Raw genomic sequence first — 13602 nt, 5'->3', positions numbered from 1 at the left:
CATACATACACACAGGCCGTATATATATATATAGCCACACACCCAGTATACATACATACACACAGGCCGTATATATATATATATATATATATATATATATATATATATATAGCCACACACCCAGTATACATACATACACACAGGCCGTATATATATATATATATATATATATATATATATATATATATATATATAGCCACACACCCAGTATACATACATACACACAGGCCGTATATATAGCCACACACCCAGTATACATACATACACACAGGCCGTATATGTAGCCACACACCCAGTATACATACACACACACAGGCCGTATATATAGCCACACACCCAGTATACATACACACACACAGGCCGTGTATATATATATATACACACATACACACACACACGCCGTATACATACATACACACAGAGGCCATATATATATAGACACCCAGTATACATACACAGACACACACACAGGCCGTATATATAGCCACACACCCAGTATACATACATACACACAGGCCGTATATATAGCCACACACCCAGTATACATACATATACACAGGCCGTATATATAGCCACACACCCAGTATACATACATATACGGCCTGTGTGTATGTATATAGACACACACCCAGTATACATATATACACAGGCCGTATATATATATATATATATATATATAGCCACACACCCAGTATACATATATACACAGGCCGTATATATATATAGCCACACACCAAGTATACATACATATACACAGGCCGTATATATAGCCACACACGCCGTATACATACATACACACAGGCCGTATATATAGCCACACACCCAGTATACATACATACACACAGGCCGTATATATTGCCACACACCCAGTATACATACATACACACAGGCCGTATATATAGCCACACACCCAGTATACATACATACACACAGGCCGTATATATATATATAGCCACACACCCAGTATACATACATACACACAGGCCGTATATATATATAGCCACACACCCAGTATACATACACAGGCCGTAAATATATATAGCCACACACCCAGTATACATACATACACACAGGCCGTATATATATATATATATAGCCACACACCCAGTATACATACACACAGGCCGTATATATATATATATAGCCACACACCCAGTATACATACATACACACAGGCTGTATATATATATAGCCACACACCCAGTATACATACATACACACAGGCCGTATATATATATAGCCACACACCCAGTATACATACATACACACAGGCCGTATATATATATATAGCCACACACCCAGTATACATACATACACACAGGCCGTATATATATATATATATAGCCACACACCCAGTATACATACATACACACAGGCCGTATATATAGCCACACACCCAGTATACATACACACAGGCCGTATATATAGCCACACACCCAGTATACATACACACAGGCCGTATATATAGCCACACACCCAGTATACATACATACACACAGGCCGTATATATAGCCACACACCCAGTATACATACATACACACAGGCCGTATATATAGCCACACACCCAGTATACATACATACACACAGGCCGTATATATAGCCACACAGCCAGTATACATACATACACAGGCCGTGTATATATAGCCACACACCCAGTATACATACATACACACAGGCCGTATATATAGCCACACACCCAGTATACATACATACACACAGGCCGTATATATAGCCACACACCCAGTATACATACATACACAGGCCGTATATATAGCCACACACCCAGTATACATACATACACAGGCCGTGTATATATAGCCACACACCCAGTATACATACATACACACAGGCCGTATATATAGCCACACACCCAGTATACATACATACACACAGGCCGTATATATAGCCACACACCCAGTATACATACATACACAGGCCGTATATATAGCCACACACCCAGTATACATACATATACACAGGCCGTATATATAGCCACACACCCAGTATACATACACACAGGCCGTATATATAGCCACACACCCAGTATACATACATACACACAGGCCGTATATATAGCCACACACCCAGTATACATACATACACAGGCCGTATATATAGCCACACACCCAGTATACATACATACAGGCCGTATATATAGCCACACACCCAGTATACATACAGGCCGTATATATAGCCACACACCCAGTATACATACATACACACAGGCCGTATATATAGCCACACACCCAGTATACATACATACACAGGCCGTGTATATATAGCCACACACCCAGTATACATACATACACAGGCCGTGTATATATAGCCACACACCCAGTATACATACATACATACAGGCCGTATATATAGCCACACACCCAGTATACATACATACACAGGCCGTATATATAGCCACACACCCAGTATACATACATACACAGGCCGTATATATAGCCACACACCCAGTATACATACATACAGGCCGTATATATAGCCACACACCCAGTATACATACATACACACAGGCCGTATATATAGCCACACACCCAGTATACATACATACACAGGCCGTGTATATATAGCCACACACCCAGTATACATACATACATACAGGCCGTATATATAGCCACACACCCAGTATACATACATACATACAGGCCGTATATATAGCCACACACCCAGTATACATACATACACAGGCCGTATATATAGCCACACACCCAGTATACATACATACACAGGCCGTGTATATATAGCCACACACCCAGTATACATACATACACACAGGCCGTATATATAGCCACACACCCAGTATACATACATACACACAGGCCGTATATATAGCCACACACCCAGTATACATACATACACAGGCCGTATATATAGCCACACACCCAGTATACATACATATACACAGGCCGTATATATAGCCACACACCCAGTATACATACATACACACAGGCCGTATATATAGCCACACACCCAGTATACATACATACACAGGCCGTATATATAGCCACACACCCAGTATACATACATATACACAGGCCGTATATATAGCCACACACCCAGTATACATACATACACACAGGCCGTATATATAGCCACACACCCAGTATACATACATACAGGCCGTATATATAGCCACACACCCAGTATACATACATACAGGCCGTATATATAGCCACACACCCAGTATACATACATACACACAGGCCGTATATATAGCCACACACCCAGTATACATACATATACACAGGCTTCTGGTCCTGGCCATGACCAACCAAGGGGCGGCAGAGACAGACTGCAGGAATCCCCCGGCCGCCCCCCTGCCTGTCACAGCCGCGCCTCTCCCGCCTCACCTGCCTCCCTGTCGCCCGCAGTCGGCGCCGCCGCTTCCTCCGCTCTCAGGCCTCAGTTACTTCAGGGGAAACCATCGGTTACCGTACCTCTTTTTCGTATTTGGCGGCCTCCATCGTAAGCACCAATAGGAAGCCCCTGAGCGCGTCACGTGACGCTGAATTCCGGTGCCGAACGAGAGGCGTGAAACGCAAACCACTCGTCATTGGTGAATTCAAATAAAGGAAGACGTTGCCGAGAAGGTCACATGACTCGGGCGCCATGTTTACTATGGGCACGGACTGGCGAGCTATAATTACCAGGCGGGACTCCGGATTGGAAGAGTTCTTCGTCATTGTTGTCTTTTGTCTATCAGGATTTCACCAATGCGGTCAGATATCTCCGGCACAAGAGCTTCGTGTGGAAGTAAATATGGCCGCCGCAGCCTCACTGCAGCAGCGCCACAGAGTGAGGAGCCGGATGTGACGTCATGTGCTCCTGGCGGGGTAAACAGAGACAGGACAAGATGGCGGCCTCCTCCTGTCTGTGATCAGCGGGGAGATCGCCGGTGAGTGACGTCACCAGGCGCTGATTCCGGGCTGATAGCGGCTGCGCCGCCATTATTCTCTCATAGCTCAGTCTTCTCTGCTGGGAGGCTCCTGGCTGTGCTGTCACTGCACCTGCGCTGCCCGGACGCCATGGAAGTGGTGACATTTCATATTTTATCCCTTTCTCCATATTTAGATGGAGGAGGCGTCCGGAGAGGGCGAGGAGAAGGTGACGTCCGGCATGGAGTCGCTGGCCGTGAAGGAGGAAGACGACGACGAGGAGGCGCGAGAGGCCGAGGAGGAGCAGAAGGAGGACGAAGAAGAGAAAGTGGAGGAGGACGGAGATAGGCAGGAGGAGGACGATGAGGACTGGTGCATCCCCTGCAGTGACGACGACCTGGACGAGACGGACGGATGGATGCCGGCCCCCGAGGAGATCAAGCGCCTGTACGAGCTCATCGCCAGCGAGAAGACGCTGCCCCTGCAGGTGGACCTCCTGCTGCGCCGGCCACCCACCCCCGAGCCGGACCCCCTGGACGAGGAGTCAGATCAGGAGCAGGAGGAAGAGGAGGAGGAAGATGAGACGTGAGTGACCGGGGCTGAAACGTGTGACCTCAGGGTCACGCCGGAGCCATCAGGAGATTGTGCCGAGGGGAGGTCTGCAGCCAGGGATCAGCGCCCCCCACAGGAAAAGTGTGGAATTAACAAACCTATAACGATCTGTCATGTACCTCTTAACTGCAGGAGCTGAGCCTGCACTGTACCAGGTGTCACTGCGGGATCAGGAGCTGAGCCTGGGCCGTACCAGGTGTGGCTGCGGGAGCTGAGCCTGGGCCGCACCAGGTGTGGCTGCGGGAGCTGAGCCTGGGCCGCACCAGGTGTGGCTGCGGGAGCTGAGCCTGGGCCGCACCAGGTGTGGCTGCGGGAGCTGAGCCTGGGCCGCACCAGGTGTGGCTGCGGGAGCTGAGCCTGGGCCGCACCAGGTGTGGCTGCGGGAGCTGAGCCTGGGCCGCACCAGGTGTGGCTGCGGGAGCTGAGCCTGGGCCGCACCAGGTGTGGCTGCGGGATCGGGAGCTGAGCCTGGGCCGCACCAGGTGTGGCTGCGGGAGCTGAGCCTGGGCCGCACCAGGTGTGGCTGCGGGATCGGGAGCTGAGCCTGGGCCGCACCAGGTGTGGCTGCGGGATCGGGAGCTGAGCCTGGGCCGCACCAGGTGTGGCTGCGGGATCGGGAGCTGAGCCTGGGCCGCACCAGGTGTGGCTGCGGGATCGGGAGCTGAGCCTGGGCCGCACCAGGTGTGGCTGCGGGATCGGGAGCTGAGCCTGGGCCGCACCAGGTGTGGCTGCGGGATCGGGAGCTGAGCCTGGGCCGCACCAGGTGTGGCTGCGGGATCGGGAGCTGAGCCTGGGCCGCACCAGGTGTGGCTGCGGGATCGGGAGCTGAGGCTGGGCCGCACCAGGTGTGGCTGCGGGATCGGGAGCTGAGGCTGGGCCGCACCAGGTGTGGCTGCGGGATCGGGAGCTGAGGCTGGGCCGCACCAGGTGTGGCTGCGGGATCGGGAGCTGAGGCTGGGCCGCACCAGGTGTGGCTGCGGGATCGGGAGCTGAGGCTGGGCCGCACCAGGTGTGGCTGCGGGATCGGGAGCTGAGGCTGGGCCGCACCAGGTGTGGCTGCGGGATCGGGAGCTGAGGCTGGGCCGCACCAGGTGTGGCTGCGGGATCGGGAGCTGAGGCTGGGCCGCACCAGGTGTGGCTGCGGGATCGGGAGCTGAGGCTGGGCCGCACCAGGTGTGGCTGCGGGATCGGGAGCTGAGGCTGCGCCGCACCAGGTGTGGCTGCAGGAGCTGTGCCTGTGCCGTACCAGGTGTCGCTGCGGGATCAGGAGCTGAGGCTGTGCCTTACCAGGTGCCATTGGTGCTGTCAGAGCTGAGCTCCCATCACTGCTGTTATTCAGCTGCATGGCGGAGTCCATCACTGACAGCTTGGGGGCTGCTGAAGATCCCCCCCCCCCCCACATCCCTGGCTGCCATATTAGCCCCAGACTGAGCCTTCTAGATCAACACCGTATACACAAATATTGCAAGAAAATCCAGGTCCTTTAGGTGAACTAAAAATGGATAAAGCGTTAATCTCTTTAACCCCTTTCCTACAATGGACGTAATATTCCGTCCATGTGACCTGGGACCTAATTCCCATGGACGGAATATTACGTCATAGCGATCAGCGGCGCCCACGTGGTGAGCGCCGCTGATCGCGGCCGGGTGTCAGCTGATTATCACAGCTGACACCCGGCACAATGTGTCAGGGGTGGTCACGGACCGCCCCTGACATGTTAACCCCTGGCACACCGCGATCAAACATGATCGCGGTGTACCGGGGGTTAAAGGGAAGCATCGGCAGGGAGGGGGCTCCCTCCGTGCTTCCCTGAGCCCCCCACGGCAGCGCAATGTGCAGCGCTGCTGCGGGGGTCTCCTTCCCTGCAGGTCCCCGGATCTAATATGGCGACGGGGGCCTGCAGGGAGCTGGCTTCATGCCTGCAAAGCACAGGCAAGAAGGAAGCCTGCAGCACTGCCTGTGACAGATCGCTGATCTGTCACAGTGATCTGTGATGTGACAGATCAGCGATCTGTCACAGGACAGTGATGTCCCACCTGGGACAATGTAAAAGAAAAAAAAGTAAAAATAATTTTTAAAAAAATCGCTAAATAAATTTAAAAAAAAAAAAAATTCCCTAATTCGCTTTTTAGAAATAAAAAAAAACAAACCATAAAAGTACACATATTAGGTATCGCCACGTCCGTAACGACCCGCCCTATGAAACTGTCCCATTAGTTAACCCCTTTAGTTAACCCCTTTAGCGAACCCCTTAAAAAATAAAAAACGAAGCAAAAAATGATTTATCATACTGCCGAACAAAAAGTGCAATAACGCGCAATCAAAAAGACGCATATAAATATCCATGGTATCGCTGAAAACGTCATCTTGTCCCGCAAAAAACGAGCTGCCACACAGCATTATCAGCGAAAAAATAAAGTTATAGCTCGCAGAATAAAGTGATGCAAAAACAATCATTTTTTATATAAAATTGTTTTCATTGCATAAAAGCGCCAAAACATAAAAAAATGACCTAAATGAGGTATCGCTGTAACCGTACTGACCCGAAGAATAAAACCGCTTTATCAATTTTACCGCACGCGGAACGGTGTAAACGCACCCCCCCCCAAAAGAAATTCATGAAACGCTGGTTTTTGTTCATTCTGCGTCCCAAAAATCGGAATAAAAAGCGATCAAAAAATGTCACGTGCCCGAAAATGGTACCAATAAAAACGTCAACTCGTCCCGCAAAGAATAAGACCTCACATGATTCGGTGGGTCAAAATACGGAAAAATTATGGGTCTCAAAATGTGGTGATGCAAAAACTATTTTTACAATAAAAAGCGTCTTTTAGCGTGACAGCTGCCAAACATAAAAACCGCCATAAATAGTAAATCAAACCCCCCGTTATCACCCCCTTAGTTAGGGAAAAATAATAAAATAAAAAAATGTATTTATTTCCATTTTCCCGTTAGGGTTAGGGCTGAGATTAGGGTTAGGGGTGTGTTGAGGTTCGGGTTGGAGTTAGAATTGGGGGTTTCCACTGTTTGGGCACATCAGGTGCTCTCCAAATGCAACATTGCGTCTGATCTCAATTCCAGCCAATTCTGCGCTGAAAAAGTCAAACGGTGCTCCTTCCCTTCCAAGGTCTGCCATGCGCTCAAACAGTGTTTTACTCCCACATGTAGGGTATCAGCCTACTCGGGACAAATTGCAAAACAACTTTTCGAGTCCAATTTCTCCTGTTACCCTTAGGAAAATAAAAAATTGGCGGCAAAAATATCATTTTTATGGAAAAAAATGATTTTTTTTAATTTCACGCCCGGCGTTATAAACTTCTGTGAAGCACTTGGGGGTTCAAAGTGCTCACCACACATCTAGATAAGTTCCTTAGGGGGTCTAGTTTCCAAAATGGGGTCACTTGTGGGGAGTTTCCACTGTTTAGGTACATTAGGGCAGTGGTCCCCAACCTTTTTTGCACCAGGGACCGGCTTGAACCAAGACCATTCTTCCATGGCCCGGCAGGGCGGGGATGGAGGTGTGACAGGGGCGGGGCTTTGGTCATAAGGGGGCGGGGCTATGGACGCGGTTGTAGTTTAGCAGTGCATATTTATCATTTAATTATAACATTTTTAATGTGACTCAACTCACCATAGGTTTTGAATGAGTGGGAGCACCTGGCTTGTTTCTCTGTTTCAGTGGGAGCACTGGGCTACTTCTACTGATGACCGTCACTGCTAATGATGATTGGAACCTACAAGGAAATGGAGCTTTGAGCACTTAAGAACAATTGTACTGGAGTACTGTACATGCTGATTATTTTCTAATCATCAGAAAATGTATGTGTGGTCCCCCCCGTCCAGCTCTGTGTGGCTCCCCCTGTTGTATGCATGGCTCCCCTGTCCCATCCTGTATACATGGCTCTGCTCCCACTCTCCCATCCTGTATACATGGCTCCGCTCCCATCCTCCCATCCTGTATGCATGGCTCTGCTCCCACTCTTCTATCCTGTATACATGGCTCCCCTGTCCCATCCTGTATGCATGGCTCCGCTCCCACTCTCCCTCCCCTGTATATATGGCTCCGCTCCCATTCTCCCTCCCCTGTGTATATGGCTCTGCTCCCACTCTCCCTCCCCTGTATATATGGCTCTGCTCCCACTCTCCCTCCCCTGTATATATGGCTCCACTCCCACTCTCCCTCCCTTGTATATATGGCTCCGCTCCCACTCTCCCTCCCTTGTATATATGGCTCCGCTCCCACTCTCCCTCCCTTGTATATATGGCTCTGCTCCCACTCTCCCTCCCTTGTATATATGGCTCCGCTCCCATTCTCCCTCCCCTGTGTATATGGCTCCGCTCCCATTCTCCCTCCCCTGTGTATATGGCTCTGCTCCCACTCTCCCTCCCCTGTATATATGGCTCCACTCCCACTCTCCCTCCCCTGTATATATGGCTCCACTCCCACTCTCCCTCCCTTGTATATATGGCTCCGCTCCCACTCTCCCTCCCTTGTATATATGGCTCCGCTCCCACTCTCCCTCCCTTGTATATATGGCTCCGCTCCCACTCTCCCTCCCTTGTATATATGGCTCCGCTCCCACTCTCCCTCCCTTGTATATATGGCTCCGCTCCCACTCTCCCTCCCTTGTATATATGGCTCCGCTCCCACTCTCCCTCCCCTGTATATATGGCTCCGCTCCCACTCTCCCTCCCTTGTATATATGGCTCCGCTCCCATTCTCCCTCCCTTGTATATATGGCTCCGCTCCCACTCTCCCTCCCTTGTATATATGGCTCCGCTCCCACTCTCCCTCCCTTGTATATATGGCTCCGCTCCCACTCTCCCTCCCTTGTATATATGGCTCCGCTCCCACTCTCCCTCCCTTGTATATATGGCTCCGCTCCCACTCTCCCTCCCTTGTATATATGGCTCCGCTCCCACTCTCCCTCCCATGTATATATGGCTCTGCTCCCACTCTCCCTCCCCTGTGTATATGGCTCCGCTCCCATTCTCCCTCCCTTATGGCTCCGCTCGGCTCCCCCATCCTCCCCATCATACTTACCCTCACGTCGCTGAACTTCCTTCCCGTCGCTGCACGTCCCTGCATCTCGCGGCGCTTCAGCTTCTTCCTGTGCGGAGCGGTCACGTGATACCGCTCATTAAGGTCCATGAATATGGACGCCACGCCTATGGGAGATGAGTGGCGTCCATATTCATGACCTTAAATGAGCGGTAGCACGTGACCGCTCAGCGCTGGATGAAGCCGCCGCGGGATGAAGCCGCCGCGGGATGCAGGGTGAGTATCAGCTGCTGCACCGCCCCCCGGCTCCCTTTGTGTCCGCGGACCGGCAAGGGCACTGCAACGGCCCGGTGCTGGGCCGCGGACCGGCGGTTGGGGACCCCTGCATTAGGGGCTCTCCAAAGACATGACACCCGCAGACCAATCCATTAAAGTCTGCATTCCAAAACGTCACTACTTCCCTTCCGAGCCCCGACGTGTCCCCATACAGTAGTTTTCTCCCACATATGGGGCGTCAGCGTACTCAGGACAAATTGGACAACAACTTTTGGGGTCCATTTTTTCCTGGTACCCTTGGAAAAATAAAAAAATTGGGGACTAAAAGATCATGTTTGTGGAAAAAATAAAAAAAATTTTATTTTCACGCCCGGGCATTATAAACTTCTGTGAAGCAGTGGGGGGTTCAAAGTGCTCACCACACATCTAGATAAGTTCCTTGGGGGGTCTAGTTTCCAAAATGGGTTCACTTGGGGGTTTCCACTGTTTTGGTACATCAGGGGCTTTCCAAACACGACATGGTGTCCGATCTCAATTCCAGCCAAAAAAGTCAAATGGCGCTGCTTCCCTTCCGAGCGCCTGAATAGTCGTTTACACCCACATATGGGGTATCAGCGTACTCAGGACAAATTGCACAATTTCCAATTTCTCCTGTTACCCTTGGTAAAATAAAAAAAAATTGAACCTGAAGTAATTTTTTTGTGAAAAAAAGTTAAATGTTCATTTTTTTTTTTTTTTTTTTTTTTTTTTTTTTTTTAATATTCAAAAAATTCCTGTGAAGCACCTGAAGGGTTAATAAACTTCTTGAATGTGGTTTTGAGCACCTTAAGGGGTGCAGCTTTTAGAATGGTGTCACTTTTGGGTATTTTCTATCATATAGACCCCTCAAAGTGACTTCAAATGTGATGTGGTCCGTAAAAATAAAATGGTGTTGCAAAAATGAGAAATCGCTGGTCAACTTTAACCCTTATAACTTTCTAACAAAAAAAAATTTAAAGTAAACAAGTGGGAAATGTTACTTATTAAGGGTTTTCTGTGTCGTATCTCTGTGATTTAAGGGCATAAAAATTCAAAGTTGGAAAACTGCGAAATGTTCACAATTTTTGCCAAATTTCCATTTTTTTTTCACAAATAGACGCAAGTTATTTGAATGAAATTTTACCACTAACATGAAGTACAATATGTCAGGAGAAAACACTGTCAGAGTCACCGGGATCCATGGAAGCGTTCCAGAGTTATTACCCCATAAAGGGACAGTGGTCAGAATTGTAAAAATTGGCCCGGTCATGAACGTGCAAACCACCCTTGGGGGTTAAGGGGTTAATATTCTGATCCCTCGGAATATAAACTTTAAACCACAAGTTAAATGGCAAATTAAAACCAGAAACCCCAGAACTGCTTTTTTTTTTTTTTGCACAAGTACAGTAATAAGTGATCAGAGGGTCTCTGGCACCCAAAGTGGTCTCAGTAAATGGCGCACAAAAGCTGAGCTCTGATCCAGCGATCTAGACGGGAAAATAAAGGGTCTGAGAAAGTGGAAAATGGCGACTCGTTTTCTTTCCCACTTAAATGTAAAAAAGCAAAAAAAAAAAAAAAAAGCCTTTTCTTGCAGGGGGAGCGGCGTCACCTGCCGCCTTTTACTACAGCACAAACGGAACCCAGGATAATAGTGGAGTTACAGCTAATTTCACTGCAGTTGGATATTTTATTTTTAGCATTTTATATGGGGGGGGATTCCAAAAATATGAGCTCTAAAAAAAAGTTCTGCGGAGGCAAGGGGTTAATGACTTTGCAGCATCTGCTCCTGCCCGCCATGTTTCACTGCTGTAGATGCAGCGTCTTCAGTGCTTGGATCCATTGTACCGAACCTTCAGCTGTGAGATTGTTGCTTTGATCAGACGATGAATCCTGAAAGTGATAAATTACCGTATACGATACCGGAGCTGATTGGACGTCTCTCTTTTGCCCCCGCAGGCCGTCCATCCCCACAGAGTTTGATTTCAATGATGAACCGATCACTCCGAAAAACTCGTTAATTGACAGGCGGCGGACGTCCGGTAAGTGATGGAGAAAGGACGCGCCTGCTCTTAGCTCATCAGGCCACTGTATACAGTGATCGGGCAGGACTGCAGTGTAAAGCATGGTGGAGGGAGTAGTGGCCGCAGCCTCTGATGAGACAGGGCACAGCCTGGGCTTCTGGTGATAGATATATCTAACTCTTTATTTTCTGTTTGCCAGGGAGCTCGAGCCGCAGTCAGAAGAGAGAGGCGCGGATGGACAAGGTGCTGTCTGACATGAAGCGACACAAGAAGATCGAGGAGCAGATCCTGAAGACTGGCCGCGATCTGTTCGATATGGACCCTGACTCTGTGCCCACCCCAAAGCGCTCATCCGCCATCTTTCCTCGCCAGCGGAAGTACTGAGCGCCAACAGCTGGACTATAACTGCGGCAGAACTGAGCAGAGCGCCATCTTGTGGACACTTCTCCGGTCACCCACAATCTGAAGTCCCAACATCGGCTGCTTTATGTATTTAACTATTTCACGCTCACACACATTTCTTGCAAAAAGTGACAGACTTCAGCATGCCTTGACTGCCCGGATACCTGGGACTTGGAGTTGTAGAGTTGGGGAGGATGTGCCGAGAGGACGGCCTGGGATGATTACTGCCCCAGAAGTTTCTTTCTGCCCCCCTCAGTTTTCTGCTTCTCGTCATATGTAAATAAAGACTTTTTTTTCCCCCTTTAAAATCTGATCGTGACGTTTCTGTTCAGGGTGAGTGGCCGAGAATCGTCAGTGATCCGCAATTAGGATTGGGGCAGAACTGTCAATCATCCTGCGGCCCTGTCCACACTGGTATTAATGGCCGGGACCGGCCCCACATTAGTCATGGATGTAATGGTCTGAGGACAGGTGTGGGGGGTGTCTGCTCTTCACGAGGGGCGTCACCTCCATCAGATAACCAGAGTGTCGTCACCAGCATCTCCCCCCCGCTCCAGGATCAGTCTTCAGTAGGGGCTGGTTTACGCTTTGTGTCTGTGCTGCAAATGATCATGGTGGCCAAAGGGTCTGGAGATTAATTACTAACGGTTTATCCTGCACCTTCTACATGGGCGCAGAATTCTGCTAAGGCTGACAAAACACAAGAAAAGTTCCCGGCAGATACGTCCTGTGGGAATGTGTGCTGACCGCAGCGGAAACAATGGCAGAAGTCATGTATCTGTGTTTCCCTCAACACAATGTTTTTCATGTTTCTGTACATTATACGGTAAGATGACGGTGTCACTCAAAACTACAACTCAGCCCCCAAAAAACAAGTCCTCATGGCAGAAAATAAGTTATGGGTCTTGGAAGAAGTGCAGATAAAAATAGTAATAAAATGTCTGCTGCCGTGGGAAAGAAGTCAATACATTCTCTAGGACGAGACCCTTTCCTTCATCCGGTTTATCCATCAATATATAATGTTCCATAGAAATCAATGAGCGGCGGCAGCAAGAGAATCTGCACGATCAGACGCAGAAGCTCTGAGATCAGTGTTGCAGTACCTCTGATGTCCACAAGGTGGCAGAGCCCAAATCAAGTGCATGGGCCTCTAAACATCTCTTATACCAGGAAACCCTGCACCAGAGGGAAAACCGTGGAGAAGAGGGAGGGCTGCACCCCAATATAGAAGAGGGAGAGCGCCGTACCCCAGTACAGGGGAGGGAGAGCCCCGCACCCCAGTACAGGGGAGGGAGAGCCCCGCACCCCAGTACAGAGGAGGGAAAGCCCCGCACCCCAGTACAGGGGAGGGAGAGCCCCGTACCCCAGTACAGAGCAGACAAGG

At 49.5% G+C, this 13602-nt stretch overlaps 2 protein-coding genes across 5 annotated transcripts in view; one reads left to right on the top strand and one right to left on the bottom strand.

The window, feature by feature from the left end:
- The window catches only part of KIF22 (kinesin family member 22), a 24426-nt gene extending 20630 nt beyond the window's left edge, over window positions 1–3796 (bottom strand). The window contains exon 1 of one of the 4 annotated variants that reach the window (XM_073547345.1): window positions 3660–3796. In XM_073547345.1, the coding sequence (XP_073403446.1) occupies window positions 3660–3695 (36 nt within the window). In that variant the 5' untranslated portion in view covers window positions 3696–3796. Of the gene's footprint in view, window positions 1–3362; window positions 3591–3659 lie in introns of those variants that run through there. The other 3 variants (XM_073547343.1, XM_073547344.1, XM_073547346.1) reach the window with 3 other exon arrangements.
- Window positions 3774–12526, top strand: PAGR1 (PAXIP1 associated glutamate rich protein 1). Its single transcript, XM_073547398.1, has 4 exons — window positions 3774–3907; window positions 4084–4472; window positions 11752–11834; window positions 12016–12526. The coding sequence occupies exons 2-4, from the start codon at window positions 4084–4086 to the stop codon at window positions 12198–12200; spliced, it is 657 nt and encodes a 218-aa protein (XP_073403499.1). The 5' UTR covers window positions 3774–3907; the 3' UTR covers window positions 12201–12526.
- Window positions 12527–13602: the final 1076 nt, after the last annotated feature.

The sequence above is a fragment of the Dendrobates tinctorius genome, unplaced genomic scaffold (genome assembly GCF_039654945.1).
Source record: "Dendrobates tinctorius isolate UK_male_01 unplaced genomic scaffold, ASM3965494v1 ptg000152l, whole genome shotgun sequence".
In the NCBI taxonomy this organism is placed as follows: Eukaryota; Metazoa; Chordata; class Amphibia; order Anura; family Dendrobatidae; genus Dendrobates; species Dendrobates tinctorius.
Note: the sequence above shows the minus strand (reverse complement) of the source record. Positions and strands in the feature narration are given on the sequence as shown.

Excerpts from the sequence above, each read along its gene's own strand:
- PAGR1 (XM_073547398.1), top strand. The coding sequence starts at position 4,084 with ATGGAGGAGGCGTCCGGAGAGGGCGAGGAGAAGGTGACGTCCGGCATG. Across the intron at positions 4,473-11,751 it reads GAGGAGGAGGAAGATGAGAC|GCCGTCCATCCCCACAGAGT; the intron begins GTGAGTGACCGG and ends TTGCCCCCGCAG. Across the intron at positions 11,835-12,015 it reads TGACAGGCGGCGGACGTCCG|GGAGCTCGAGCCGCAGTCAG; the intron begins GTAAGTGATGGA and ends TCTGTTTGCCAG.